General features: G+C 50.2%; 1 protein-coding gene across 1 annotated transcript; it reads right to left on the bottom strand.

The window, feature by feature from the left end:
- Positions 1-5: 5 nt before the first annotated feature.
- On the bottom strand, positions 6-12,291 carry LOC108138814 (multiple epidermal growth factor-like domains protein 8). Its single transcript, XM_017261310.2, has 6 exons — positions 11,665-12,291; positions 10,674-11,090; positions 8,640-10,562; positions 5,792-8,194; positions 3,307-5,725; positions 6-2,601 (listed from the first exon to the last, which is right to left on the bottom strand). Exons 1-6 carry the CDS (start codon positions 12,064-12,066, stop codon positions 1,409-1,411), a joined length of 8,757 nt encoding a protein of 2,918 aa, XP_017116799.1. The 5' UTR covers positions 12,067-12,291; the 3' UTR covers positions 6-1,408.
- Between the last annotated feature and the right edge of the window lie 55 nt (positions 12,292-12,346).

The following is a 12,346-nucleotide window of genomic DNA, read 5'->3' as shown; positions in this document are numbered from 1 at the left end:
CGATCTATGTTTATGTACCATAGGTTCATCTTTATTGCAAAAACAATTACAAATAATAAAAAAATAAGAATTATAAATATATTGCAAAATGGGACGAGGACGATTCGATTAGTTTCTAAAAATACATCAGTTCTAAAAATTTAGCTAATTTTGTAAACTCATAATATACAAAAGTAGTACCACATATAAGGAGGGAATTTAAAACTAAATCGATTATAGTGTGAATTTTCATACAACCTTTTGGTTACTGAGATTAGTGTACTGTAGAGTTAGGAAAGATTCTGTAGGATTTTGTTCGTTTGCGATGTGCGCGCAGCTGGAGGAAAATATTGAAAGTATTTCAAAAATTTCCAAATCTCCAACCGCATTTGTGTCTGAGAGCTTTTGTTTTTGTGTTCAACATAACGAGTGTGTGAAAAACTGGATTGTACATAAAAATAGTTGTTTGTTCTTAAAATAGTATAGGTACACAGGTGCGTAAGAGTGCGCAGTAGAGAGCTAACGAACTAATTGAGCAAATGCTGGCCACCAACAGGGAAGGAATATCGTAATACTTTATACAATACAAATATACTAGGTACGCGAGAATAGAAATCATATCGTACGTACATACATATCTAGAAAGAAACCTATTTGAGCGACTGAGACTGATAATGACATCCACTTAAGTTTGGCATAACAAACGCCTAATTGCTATGACACATTCAGTATTCTATAATAATACGTATATCTGGATTTCTTTGTTTGTTTGTCTGTTTTTCTTTTTTGTTTCCATATGGCTTTTAAATGTTCTTGTGCGACATTCGGTTTATCGAAAAAATTGACATTCTTAAATGTACTTTACTGTATATCAAATTCCCTCTGCTGTATGCGTACTTTGACCTCACTTCTTTACTTTTCACTTGGTTATCTTTGCCTTTAAACTTTTAACTATATTAAATTATCGCTACGTACTAGCCGCCCAATGAAATTTCATATAAATCAGTCCGAAAATTTGTTCTGTGTTTAAATTATGTGAATGCTTTTAAATATCCTGTTGCAGATTCGAGACCCAATATTCCTCTATATAATATGCTTAAAACTAATATTTATCCATTTCCTGTATGTTTATCGTTTGATAGGTATAAACTTTATATATATATAGACGATATCCTTTAACACCTCTTTTTGTTTTTTTTTCTTTGTTTGTTTGCATATTTATATACACATAGTATTTGTTATTTGCGTTATCTAAACGTTATGTACAAAAATTACCTACACTATTCATATACACCGATACCGATATCTAAACGAATGTCTTTACGTACTTCATACGTGCACATGCACGGATAATTCACTAGGTTCTTCTTTTAGACACTGACGCTGACTAAACAACTAGTTTGTTCTGTTTGCTGACAGAGATTGCGGTTTAAGCCGGGTGATGGGCCACATTCTGAACGCGTTGGGCGCGCATAAAGTGCCGGCCATTCAGGGGATATTGTCGGGAGTAGGAAATGAGGGTGGATCCCAACGCAATGCTCAACGGAGCTCGCGAGCGACCCGGCAGGCTAATGAACACCGTGCCCACAGCCGCCAAATTGTCAAACGTCGGCTCGATGGCCACCATCATGATGCGCGAACTCTGCTGGCGGCGACTGGTGGGATGATGCATAACGGGATGGGATTCGCCAGTGGACTGCTCCTGCAGGAGGAGTGCTTGCCGGGCGCGCTGTCGCATGGCACGGGCCGAGGAGGAGGAGGAGGACGAGGTGGAGGAGGACGTTGGCTGCGGACTGTCCACGTCCAGGCTGCCCGAGGCCAGGAAGATCTGGGCGAAGGGACGCTTGGCCAGGTGCAGCATCTCCACCACATGCTGCCTTCTGGCCCTTCTCAGGTCCGCTGCCTGCTTCACCTTCCACACGATCACGCAGACGGCGAGGAAGAGGAAAAAGCAGGAGAAGAACACCGAGAAGAACACAAACAGATCGATGTGCAGTTGATCCTGGCGGAACACCACGGATCCATAGCTGGGCTCCGGTCCGGAGCTTGCCCGCAGAGCGATAAAGAACCGGGTGGCACTCAGATTGTGGGCATGTTGCGGCAGGGTGAGCACCAAACGATTCTTGAGCCCGAACAGGCGCAACAATGTGTTGCAATGGTTGAGCGTTACATGTGTACTCAGATCCTTGGCGTGCTGATCCCTCACTATGAAGTTGTGACCGCCATGGCTCTTGCAGTCCTGCAGCTGCGGCACATAGTAGGTGTTGGCTCCGATTCTCTCGCCTCCACCTCCTCCCAGGCCGCCGCCGCCAATGCGACGCTCGGGGGAAAATAGCTTCTGGATCGTGGCATTATCGTGTCTGGGCAGGGCCACATTAAGTGGATGCTCGCGCTTCATCTTCGGTCCCCAATTGTATCGATTGTCCAGGAAGATCTCGTGGTAGCCGGTCGTCTCGTTCGTCTCCACAATAAAGGAGTCGTCCTGCGGCGACATGAAAACATCCAGCTCGCCTTGCGTTACGTCGATTATGATGCGAATGTCCACATTCATGAAGCGTGGCTGGATCACAAAGAACACCGTTTGGCCGGGCTTCAGGGCAGCTGGCTTCGATTTGCACTCCTCTGTGGTGAAGTAGATGGAAATAATATTCGACAATGCCATTTGGATTAGGGTTTAAGGCTAACAAGTCTTTCATTTTTGCATTGTTTAATTTTTTTAATTTTGCTTAATTTTTTTGTTTAAGTTGGGTTAATTGAAATAATTTCTTTAAATAAAATGAGATTTAATCGAAAGGTAAGGAATCTTTAAAATTAATATTAAGTTTAAGTGGATGCAATAAACCCTAGTGCAATAACTCCGACGAGCGAAATCGTTTTTTTTTTAAGAAATAAACATTTAAATGAAACAAACATATCATAACAGTCTAGTGTGCTAACTTCAAATTTGTAACGATATGGAATTCTTAAACTTGGTGACCAAAAGACTTTTGGAAACTAATTAATACTATAAGGATTTCTGATAACATATGTTTCTGATATGTTTTTTTTACGAAAATCGAGAATAACATTAAATTGTTAAACAATTTGTCAAAAATGATCAAATGATCCAGTTCTATAATTTTGGTCACAGAAAAACAAAATCATAAAATGAACATCTTTTTTTTTTAAATATTTAAATTATATTTTTTAATTAAAAAATATTAAAATAATTACTTTTAAACTTTTTTTTTATAAAAATTCGTATAAAAATTCCAGAAAATGGTTTTATTTTGCAACTGCTTGTAACCCTTTAATTTTACCCCATATTTTAAGTGAAATAACACTTACCAATGGGCTTGGCATCGAAGCACATTCGCGACTCGACGGTTATCTGCTTGTAGCACTGGTGGCCATCCGTGGGATTGCCGGCATAGGAGTCGCGGCACTTGGAGCACTGCACCATCCAGCAGAGCTGCGCCGAGTTCTTGCCACCGCCGGCCGTGCAGGTGGCATCGCTTTCGGTGTTGTTGGCGCAGTTGCACTTCTCGCCGGTGACCGGATCGCAGATGTTTCCATGTCCATGGCACTGGCAGGGCCGGCACTCCTTGTGCAGATCCTCGCTGCCGCGGAAGTAGCCAGTGAGGCAGCTATCGCAGCGATCCCCGTCCGTGTGATTGCCGCAACTGAGGCAAGTGGCATTGTAGGCCGGACCCTCGGGCAGAATCCTTTCCAGTTCGGAACGGGTCATGTTGAAAACGGCGGGATCGGCATCGTAGGCCACACAAACGTCACTGTGCCCATGGCAATAGTCCAGGCACGGCTGGCAGGCATGACCCTCGCGGGGATTGCCCACGAAGAGCGGCTGACACTTCTCGCACTGCTCGCCCATCGTGTTGTTGTGGCACTTGAGGCAAATGTCCAGCCGGCTGCTGGACTCACAGTTGGAATGGCCATTGCACAGACACTGGATGCTGCAATTGGCGCCCACATAGCCAAAGTCGCACTGGCACTGGTCCGGACTCACGCAGTTGCCGCGCACGCATCCCTGACTGCAGACGGGCAGGCAGGCACCCTGCTCCTCGCGATATCCCTGGGCGCAGACGCACTTGTAGCCCACCGCCGTGTCCAGGTCGATGCACTGCTCCGACACGGCGTCGCAGTTGTGATGCCCATTGATGCACTCGTTCTCCGCCGGACACTGGACATAGTGCCACGACACCACATCCGCATGCGTTAAGTGTGAGTCATTTCGCCAGCTGGCATAGATCAGATCGCAAGTCGAGCCAGACGGATGTTCCTGCTTGTGCTCCAATGCTCCCTCCGTGCAGATCCCATCGCCGTTGTGTCCCTCACGGGCACACCACCCGCAGTGGGCGTGCTCCAAGCAGCTGGAGCACTGTGTGTACACGTGACACGGTTCCGGGCAGCGTTCCAGTTCGCTGGCCTCCAGGACCAAACCGCAAACGCCACCGGCGCAAAACAGCGGCTGGGAACTGGGCGTCAGGCACAAGTTGAGCATGGTGGACCACTTGCACTCCTGGCGATCCTGGGCGGGAGTTTGGCTCAGGCACTGGCTGCAGTTTTCGTGCGTGTGGCAGGGCGGCGGGCAGCTCTCGACCAGTCGGTATTGATTCTTTTCCACCAGCTCCTTGGCAATGCACTCCACGGTGCCCAGTTCGTTGCGGGCCCAGTTGCATTGCGGCTGCAGCATGCAGCTCTCGCAGCTCAGTTGGTAGCATTGCGGCAGCGGGCACAGGCCCAGAACGCCCACACTCAGCTCCTTGTTGCACCAGGCACTCCGCCAGCCGCAGTCCACGCCGGCGGGCACGCACCTGCCCCGAATGCCGCACTCATCGCACCACTGACACACGGGAGCCACCTCCTGGTGCGTTGGCCAGGCGGCCAGACAGGCGCCGCAGGTGGCGAAGCTGGAGCAGTTCCTACTCGCCATCCACTCGTCATCGCAGGCAGCCCCATTGTTGACCACCTTCGTGCCATTGGGATTGGCGCACGGAGTCCGGCCATGGCTGAAACAGTGGCTGCTGTAGCTATAGGTGTTCTGGATGGTGCAGTAGCTGCAGCCCATGTAGTGCCGGCACTGGTGCTTCCCGCTGCTCCACAGCTGGCAAATGTCATCCGGCAATGCTATTCTGGTCACGTGACTGTGCGTCGAGCTACCATCCCAGCCGCCGATGACGAAGATCACACCCGTATCCGGATCGATGGCCATGTCCTCGGCGTAACTGGAGGCCGGCACACGACCTATGAGCTCCACGTCCTCAGTCAGTCGCACCCATTGATTGCAGGCGTACACATAGGCAATCAGCACATCCGTTCCATTGAAGGGCTGCGTCCGTCCGCCGTACAGGATCATGTAGTGCTCCGTGCTCACGGCCGAGTGGAAATAGCGAGCCCTGGGCAGCAGCGATGCCGGTGCGTTCAGTTCCCTGAAACTGGGCAGTTCCGTCCAGCTCAGCTTCTGCAGGTCCAGTGCATACAGACTGCTCTGCGGCTCCGTGGAGAAGCCTCCAAACAGGTAGACACTGTTCGTCTCTGGATGGTAGACAGCCGTGTGGCCATAAAGCACTGGCATTCGGGCACCCACAGCCGCCAGTTGCTGCCAGCGACCCGTGTCCAGATTGAACTCCCACAATTCGAGAGGTCGCGACTTGTTCAGTGTCAACCCGCCGAGGAGAATTAGCGACTCGTGCTCCTGGTAACGCAAATGGGTGAGAGTATGGCCGGCTAAGGGTGGCGGAACATCAGCCTGTAAGTAGAAATAAATATAGTAAATATTAACCCCTTTATTTAATTTAGTTTATTATAATCATACCTGATAGTCAGCTCCACTCGGTACCACCTCAATCTTGATCTGACTCCAGCGCTGATTTTGTATGGAAAACATCCAAAAGTCATTGAGCAGCTGCGAATTGGCACCGATTCCACCATAAATATAGATGATTTGCTTTTTCACGTAGATCTCGGAGGCGTGGAAGTATCGGCCAAGCGGCATGCGATCCTCGGGGGTGGACGATTCCACTGTGACCTGCAGCCAGGTGCTGTTCTTCGTGTCGAATTGCCGAAAATCGTTGAGTGGTCCGTGGTTGGGCGAGTATCCGCCAAACATCCAAAGGGATCCCCGACGATCCGCATTCACCGAGTGTCCAAATCGTGGTATGGTCTTTCTTAAGTGCTCCAGACTTTCGCTCAGCAGCTGGGTGTTGAAGAGCTCCGTCATTACCAGGTGGTTGCGCTGCACCAGAGTGCCGCAATCGGCGCCCGCATAGTTGGCATTGCTGCAGATACACCGGCCGTACTCCGTGTCGCAGAAGCCCTGCATCCTCTTGGCGTTGCAGTTGCTCGGACAGATCTCAATCTCGCAGTTGGCGCCCACATATCCGGCGGGGCAAACGCACCGCTGCTGGGCATCGCAGATGTGGGGCGGCAGACAACTGCCGGCCACACAGTTCATCACGGAGTAGAGGGCATTGAATCCGAAGTGTCGCCGCTCACTGCCCTGTTTGTAGTGGACCGTGACGTGGCTGGAGCGGGCCTCGATGATCCTGGCCGAGCTGTAGGGGGCACAGACCACGGCCAGCAATTGATTCTGCTGCGTGGCTCCGGTCAGATCCGGCAGACTGTCGTAGATGTACACCGCGTTCTCGTCACAGTCCATGGCCAGGCTCTGCCACTGGAAGTCCAGCTGGAGGAGCGACTTGTCCGCCTGCAGCGTCTTCGGTTGCAGTATCCACAGGCACTCCTTCACCTCCAGGCTGGCGCCCCAGGGCGATCGATACGACTGGTACGAGCCAATGGCACTCGTGCCAATGTTGGTCAGAATGCCCCTGGATTCGCATTGGTAGTAGCATTTACCGCCGCTCCTCGGGTCACCATAGTAGCCGGGGGCGCACAAGTCACAGTTGACTCCCTGCGTGTTGTCCTTGCAGTAGCATTCGCCGTTACTCACATTACACACGCCCAGATCCTGGTGGCCATGTCCGTTGCACTCGCACGGCAGACATCCATGCGGAGCGGTGGCATTCCCATAGCTCCCCTGACGACATCTCTCGCATTTCTCACCCTCCGACCAATCCTGGCACAGGTCACATTTCCCCAGTCGCTCGTGGCACGTCGAATGGTTGTTGCAGCCACAACTCAGACCACAATCGGCTCCGGTCCAGCCCAATGCACAGCGACAGGTGTAGTCCGGCGGTCCCGAGCAGTTGCCATTCTGGCACAGTTCATAGCAGGTCCTCACGCAGCTGAACTTGCCATCGCCCACGTACCCGCGGCGGCAGTGGCAATTGTAGCTACCCTGGGTGTTGGTGCACTTGGCCTCCTTGTGGCAGTCGTGCAGGCCCAGTCCACACTCGTCGACATCCGGACACTGGGCGTACGCCCATTCGGCATCGTGATGCCGCGAACTGTTCAGGGCCAGTGAGCAGTTGCCGGCACTGTAGCTGAAGTCGCCCTGCATGCAGATGCCCTCGATGGGATTGTCGCGATCGAAGCACCAGCCACAGCTCAGGGTTCGCAGACAGGAGGAGCAGTTGCGGTGCTGCTCGCAGGACTTGCACTGCTGCTGTAGGTAATGCGGCTGCTGTTGCTGCTGCTGGAGCTTCTGATCCGTCAGTTCTTGCGGCTGGCGACTCACCACCTGGTCCATCCACTCGCGACACATTCCAAACTGATACTCACTTGTGTAGACGGAGAAACTGAAGCACTGGGCACTGGCCTCGCACCAAACGCATCGTCCCCGCTCGCCGAGACACTCCTGGCAGCCATGGCGTTCCCGGCACGACCTTGGACACTGCTCCACCGCCCGCACACTGCTGTTGGACTTGCCAATGCGGCCGCAACGTGCGTCCTCCGTCCACCACTCGCACTCGCCACTGCTGGCGCACGCCTCGCAGCTCACGTAGTTGGTGCAGTTCGAGCACTGACTGGGCTGGCTGATCAAATAGGACCAATGGAATGCCTCCGGAGACTCCTTCCTGCACACCTCCGTCTCGTTGACGGATCGCAGGTGGCACACGCTGGTCAGGGGACACCAGGCACAGGAGGCATCCGTGAGACAGTGCAGGCAGTTCGAGTACTGGGTGCACTTGCCGGAGTAGTACGGCTCCAGGTACTCGAAGGTGAAGGCGTTTAGCTGGCCATTGTGCAGGTGCTGCAGCTCCATCTTGGTCTTCTGATAGGCATTGTAGATTCCGTTGCCTCCGATTCGACGACGAGCCTGGAGAGGATTTGGAGATAACAATTTAGTTAAGAAAGAATGAAGTTTCTACCTACTTTTAAAATCAAGATTATCTATCCAGAGATAGTATGGCTGCCAAAACTACAATTATTTATAAATGTTTATTCCTACACTGTTAAAAAACATAGTCAATCCAATTCGTAGTCAATTTATATATTATTTGTTTTGATTTTTAGTTATTTCATAGTCAATTTAGATATGTATAATTCGCTTTGATTTTCATTTTAATTATTTAAAATATAGAAATATACAACTTTTAAAGTAGTATTATTATTTTTAAACTAATGTTTTATTAACGAGTTTAAATACTTTAATATTATCTAAATCTTGTGATTTTCAATTAAGTGAAATATAAAATATATAATGAAAGACTAAATAGCCAGATATTTATTTTAACTATACCATCTTTGATCACTGTACGCACCTGGAAATCGATGGTGAAGGGCTGCTCTGTGGTGGGCAGCTGGACGTTGCTGCAGTAGCTCTGGTTGGAGCTCTGCGTGGTTACGTTGACCAGCTCGTCGAGGTAAAGGCCCAGGCCAGCGCGCAGCACGGCGGATGAGTAGCTGGTGCAGACCTGGATGGCCGAGTTGTTCCACTGATGTTGCGGCCGCACGAAACCCACCAGCCTGGCCAGCATCTCGCCCTCGAGTTTGTGCTCAAAGTAGGTGGTGAACGGCGGTGAGGCGAAGTCCACCATGGTGGCATTCACAATACCCACGTAATCCGGCATGGTGAAGTTAATCGGGAAGTGGTACTTGATGTACGTGAGTCCCGGCCGTCGATCGGTGCTGGTGCAGAGCGAAGGTCTTCGAATCTCGGTGCCTTTGTCGCCCCACCAGCCTGAACTATCGCCACATATCCCATAGTTGTCGTCCCGATGGTGGCATTTTGCATTCTGCACACACCACGTGCACTCGTTTAATCCCAGTTTGCTGGCCACCGAAAATGCAGCTTTGTTTCCCGACGACTTGCCCCATTGAGATCCGTGAACCAAGCAGGAATGGCAATCGCCCAGGGAGGGACATATTCCGGGACACCTTGTGGTCTGCAGATTGGTGGTACAATTCGCTCCGATGGTGCGGCCATAGCAGCTACTATCTGCTGAGCACCAGCCGCACTCCGGATTCGACAGACAAGCGGTGTGCGAGGCGTGCAGTCTGCAGGAAACCTCCGGATTGTAAAGCGTGTTCTCCACCCGCAACACCTGCGGCAGTTCGTAGGCAAAAAGATCCGCATTCACGTTTCCATGGTAGCCGCCCACAATCAGCAGCGTGTGATTGCGACGCAGTGCAGCCGCTTGGGCGAAAACACCCTGTGGCTTCGGGTACAGACTGTCCTCGGCGGAAACCACCTGATTGATCCAAATGTGGCAGCTGAGATGGTACCAGTACATCTGGTTGTCGTAGCAAATCTCGTCCTTGTTGTGACGGTGCGTATAGCCACCAAAGACCACCATGTAGTTGCCCGAGATGGTGGCCGTGTGAAATGCTCGCTCCCTGGGTATGTTGGTGTCCCTTAGCGCTGTTCGTGGGTATAAAATCTCCGTCCAGTGCATCTGGTCCAGCTGAAAGGCGTAAATTCGATCCGAGAGCTTGGAGAAGCGGGCCAAACTCGTCATGATTCCACCAAAAACGATTAGTGAATTGGTTGCCTTGTAATAGACCGTCGAATGCGCTGCCAGACGAACGTCCAACGTCTTTCCTCCTCTTGGTTGCACCAATTCCCACTGCGAATCCTCGGAGAGGGGGAGGGGTATGCGGTAAACACTGGATGAGAACTCTCCCGTCTCCAGACTACCACCGAATATATAGAGATACGCTCCAGCGGTATTCAGCGTATGCCTGGCCAAAGCCGGCGGCTTCAACTCCGACCTGATGGCCATCTGTTTCCACTTGCCGCCGCTTTCCGTGTTGTTGTACTGCCAGAGATCACTGTAGAAACTGCCATTGGCATGTTTGCCACCGTAGATCACGAAACCGCCGGGCACTCGATCCGCTGCATGGCCATAGCGTCCATGGGGCTTGTGGTCAGTAACCTCCTCCAGAATGTCCTCCAGATACTCATTCAGCTCTTCGTCAGTCGAGTTGGCATTCACGATGGTCAAGGGCAGTGAGGAGCGTGTGCGACGCTGGTGGAGATTGGACTCCGCCAATGTGTACAGAATGTTCCGAAAGAAGCTCACGTCGCTGTTGAGACCCCAGAGCTTCGCTTCGTCCTCGTTCTTGTGCTGAAGCACGGCCTTAAGCAACGTGTGATCGATCTTTTGCGGGTGGTAGAAGTGACGGCGACTCTGCAGTGCAATTCCCCATTCATCCTCCCACTGGCTGGTGCTGAAACGATAAATCTAAAAGAGAAAATGCAAAATTAAAATTGAATCTAATGCTTAAAACATTGTCTTTATCAAAAAATTGAATATTATTTAGAAAGAGCTTTGCAATTAATGAATAAACTTTACCTGAAGCGTGCTTATAACGTTGTTTAGGTCGTAGCCGCCGAAAACGTAGAGAGCATCCTCGTCTTCCATGTAAACGGCGGTATGGGCAGCTCGTGGCGTCATGCCCTCCGCGTCGGTGGCCAGCCAGCGCCAGCTGCTGCCGGCCGGATGGTCACTCAGATCGCATAGCCGGCCGCTGAATCCTCGCGAGCAGTGGCAGATGCTCTTCTGGCAGCGACCTCGTCCTTGGCTCTCGCCACAGCGCTGCGGACAGGCCTCGTCCTCGCAGTCGGGCCCCACCCACTCGCCGTGGCACACGCACTGGTGGCCCACACACTTTCCATGGTTGTGGCAGTTATTCAGACAGTTTGATATGTAGTAGGAGGCGCGGAAGCCATCCAGCACGTAGTTTGTGTCGCTGTACATCAGGATGAGCATCTGTGGGGTAAAGGTCAACTATGAGAAGGGAGCAAGTAGAGGAGATATAGGCAGTAAATCTGTGGATAGGTTGAGTTTTAGTGTTTATTGCTTTAAGAACGTACTAAGTTGTTAATTTCTTTATTTATTGATTTATTACATCAACATCTACATAAAAAACGGATTGTTTGCTGGATATAAGCAAGTTTGCTATTGTTGTTAAAGAGTTTATATTTCCTATAAAGCAATGGTCCAAAAAATCTATAGGTTTCTCAGGACTATTTGATTATATGAAACATACTATGTTCTATATTGGAAATCTAATCAAAAACCATATATATTATATTTCATATATTATCTACTTGAACACTTTGTTAAGATAAAAGAAATAGGAACTTTTAAGTACACGTTTAGTTGTTTCAAACCGTCAAACAGCCTTCTAAAACATAAATTCGTTTTTAAACATACTAAGGAAAAAGCTTTTGTGCAGGACTCTTATTCAAATGAAAGGTGTATATTTTCGTTACGATCCAATTGAGCCTCTATTCTTGAATAATGACAGATGAAAAGAGTCTAAGCCTTGAAATGTACTTACACTCCCGCTCCGGGCCACCAGTCGCTGGGGCTGCGTCCGCCCGCTGAAGCTGCCCAGCAGGGTCGAGTTGAAGGAGTCGCCGTCGTAGACGTAGATGTAGTCGTAGGAGCACTCGGTGCCCATGCTGTGGAAGGTCAGCGTGATGAACTGGCTGTCGTTGCGCGCCTTGATGAGCCACTCGCAGTGCGAGTCCTGGGTGTAATTGAAGCCGGACGGGCCATCGGAGATGTCGCCGTAGGGCTCCGTGAACACCTTCCGGCTGCGATCGCATGGCACCGCCGGCGGGGGGTGTGCCTGATCCGATCGCAGCACCAGCGTGCAGAATGTCAAGGTTGCCAGCAACAACGATGCGTACATTTTCTGCATTTTAATCGCCTCACTTTTTATGCAAATTTTTGGCATCTATTATTTTGGTTGGCCGTTTTGGCTGTTCAAATGCGCTTCAGCCAGCGTCCACTGGCTCCTGCCATTGCACACGACTTTGCCGCTGGGCCCGGGCCACCAGCGGATCCGGTTTTGGCTGCGGGATGTTCGCTCAATTTTCAATTATTTTCGCTAGAAAATGGATGAAAATATTTCGATTTATTTACAGCGAGGGGGAAAGTGTTGGAAGGCGTTGGTGTTTCAGTGTTGAGCATCGATTATGGAAACAGTGTTGCGAGTGGCGAGCAAAACAAAACAT

The sequence above is a fragment of the Drosophila elegans genome, unplaced genomic scaffold, assembly GCF_018152505.1.
Source record: "Drosophila elegans isolate 14027-0461.03 unplaced genomic scaffold, ASM1815250v1 contig_814, whole genome shotgun sequence".
In the NCBI taxonomy this organism is placed as follows: domain Eukaryota; kingdom Metazoa; phylum Arthropoda; class Insecta; order Diptera; family Drosophilidae; genus Drosophila; species Drosophila elegans.
This window is presented reverse-complemented; position numbering and strand designations above follow the sequence as displayed.

Excerpts from the sequence above, each read along its gene's own strand:
- LOC108138814 (XM_017261310.2), bottom strand. The coding sequence starts at position 12,066 with ATGCCAAAAATTTGCATAAAAAGTGAGGCGATTAAAATGCAGAAAATG. Across the intron at positions 10,563-10,673 it reads ACGTTATAAGCACGCTTCAG|ATTTATCGTTTCAGCACCAG; the intron begins GTAAAGTTTATT and ends TTTCTCTTTTAG. Across the intron at positions 2,602-3,306 it reads CTTCGATGCCAAGCCCATTG|AGGAGTGCAAATCGAAGCCA; the intron begins GTAAGTGTTATT and ends ACTTCACCACAG.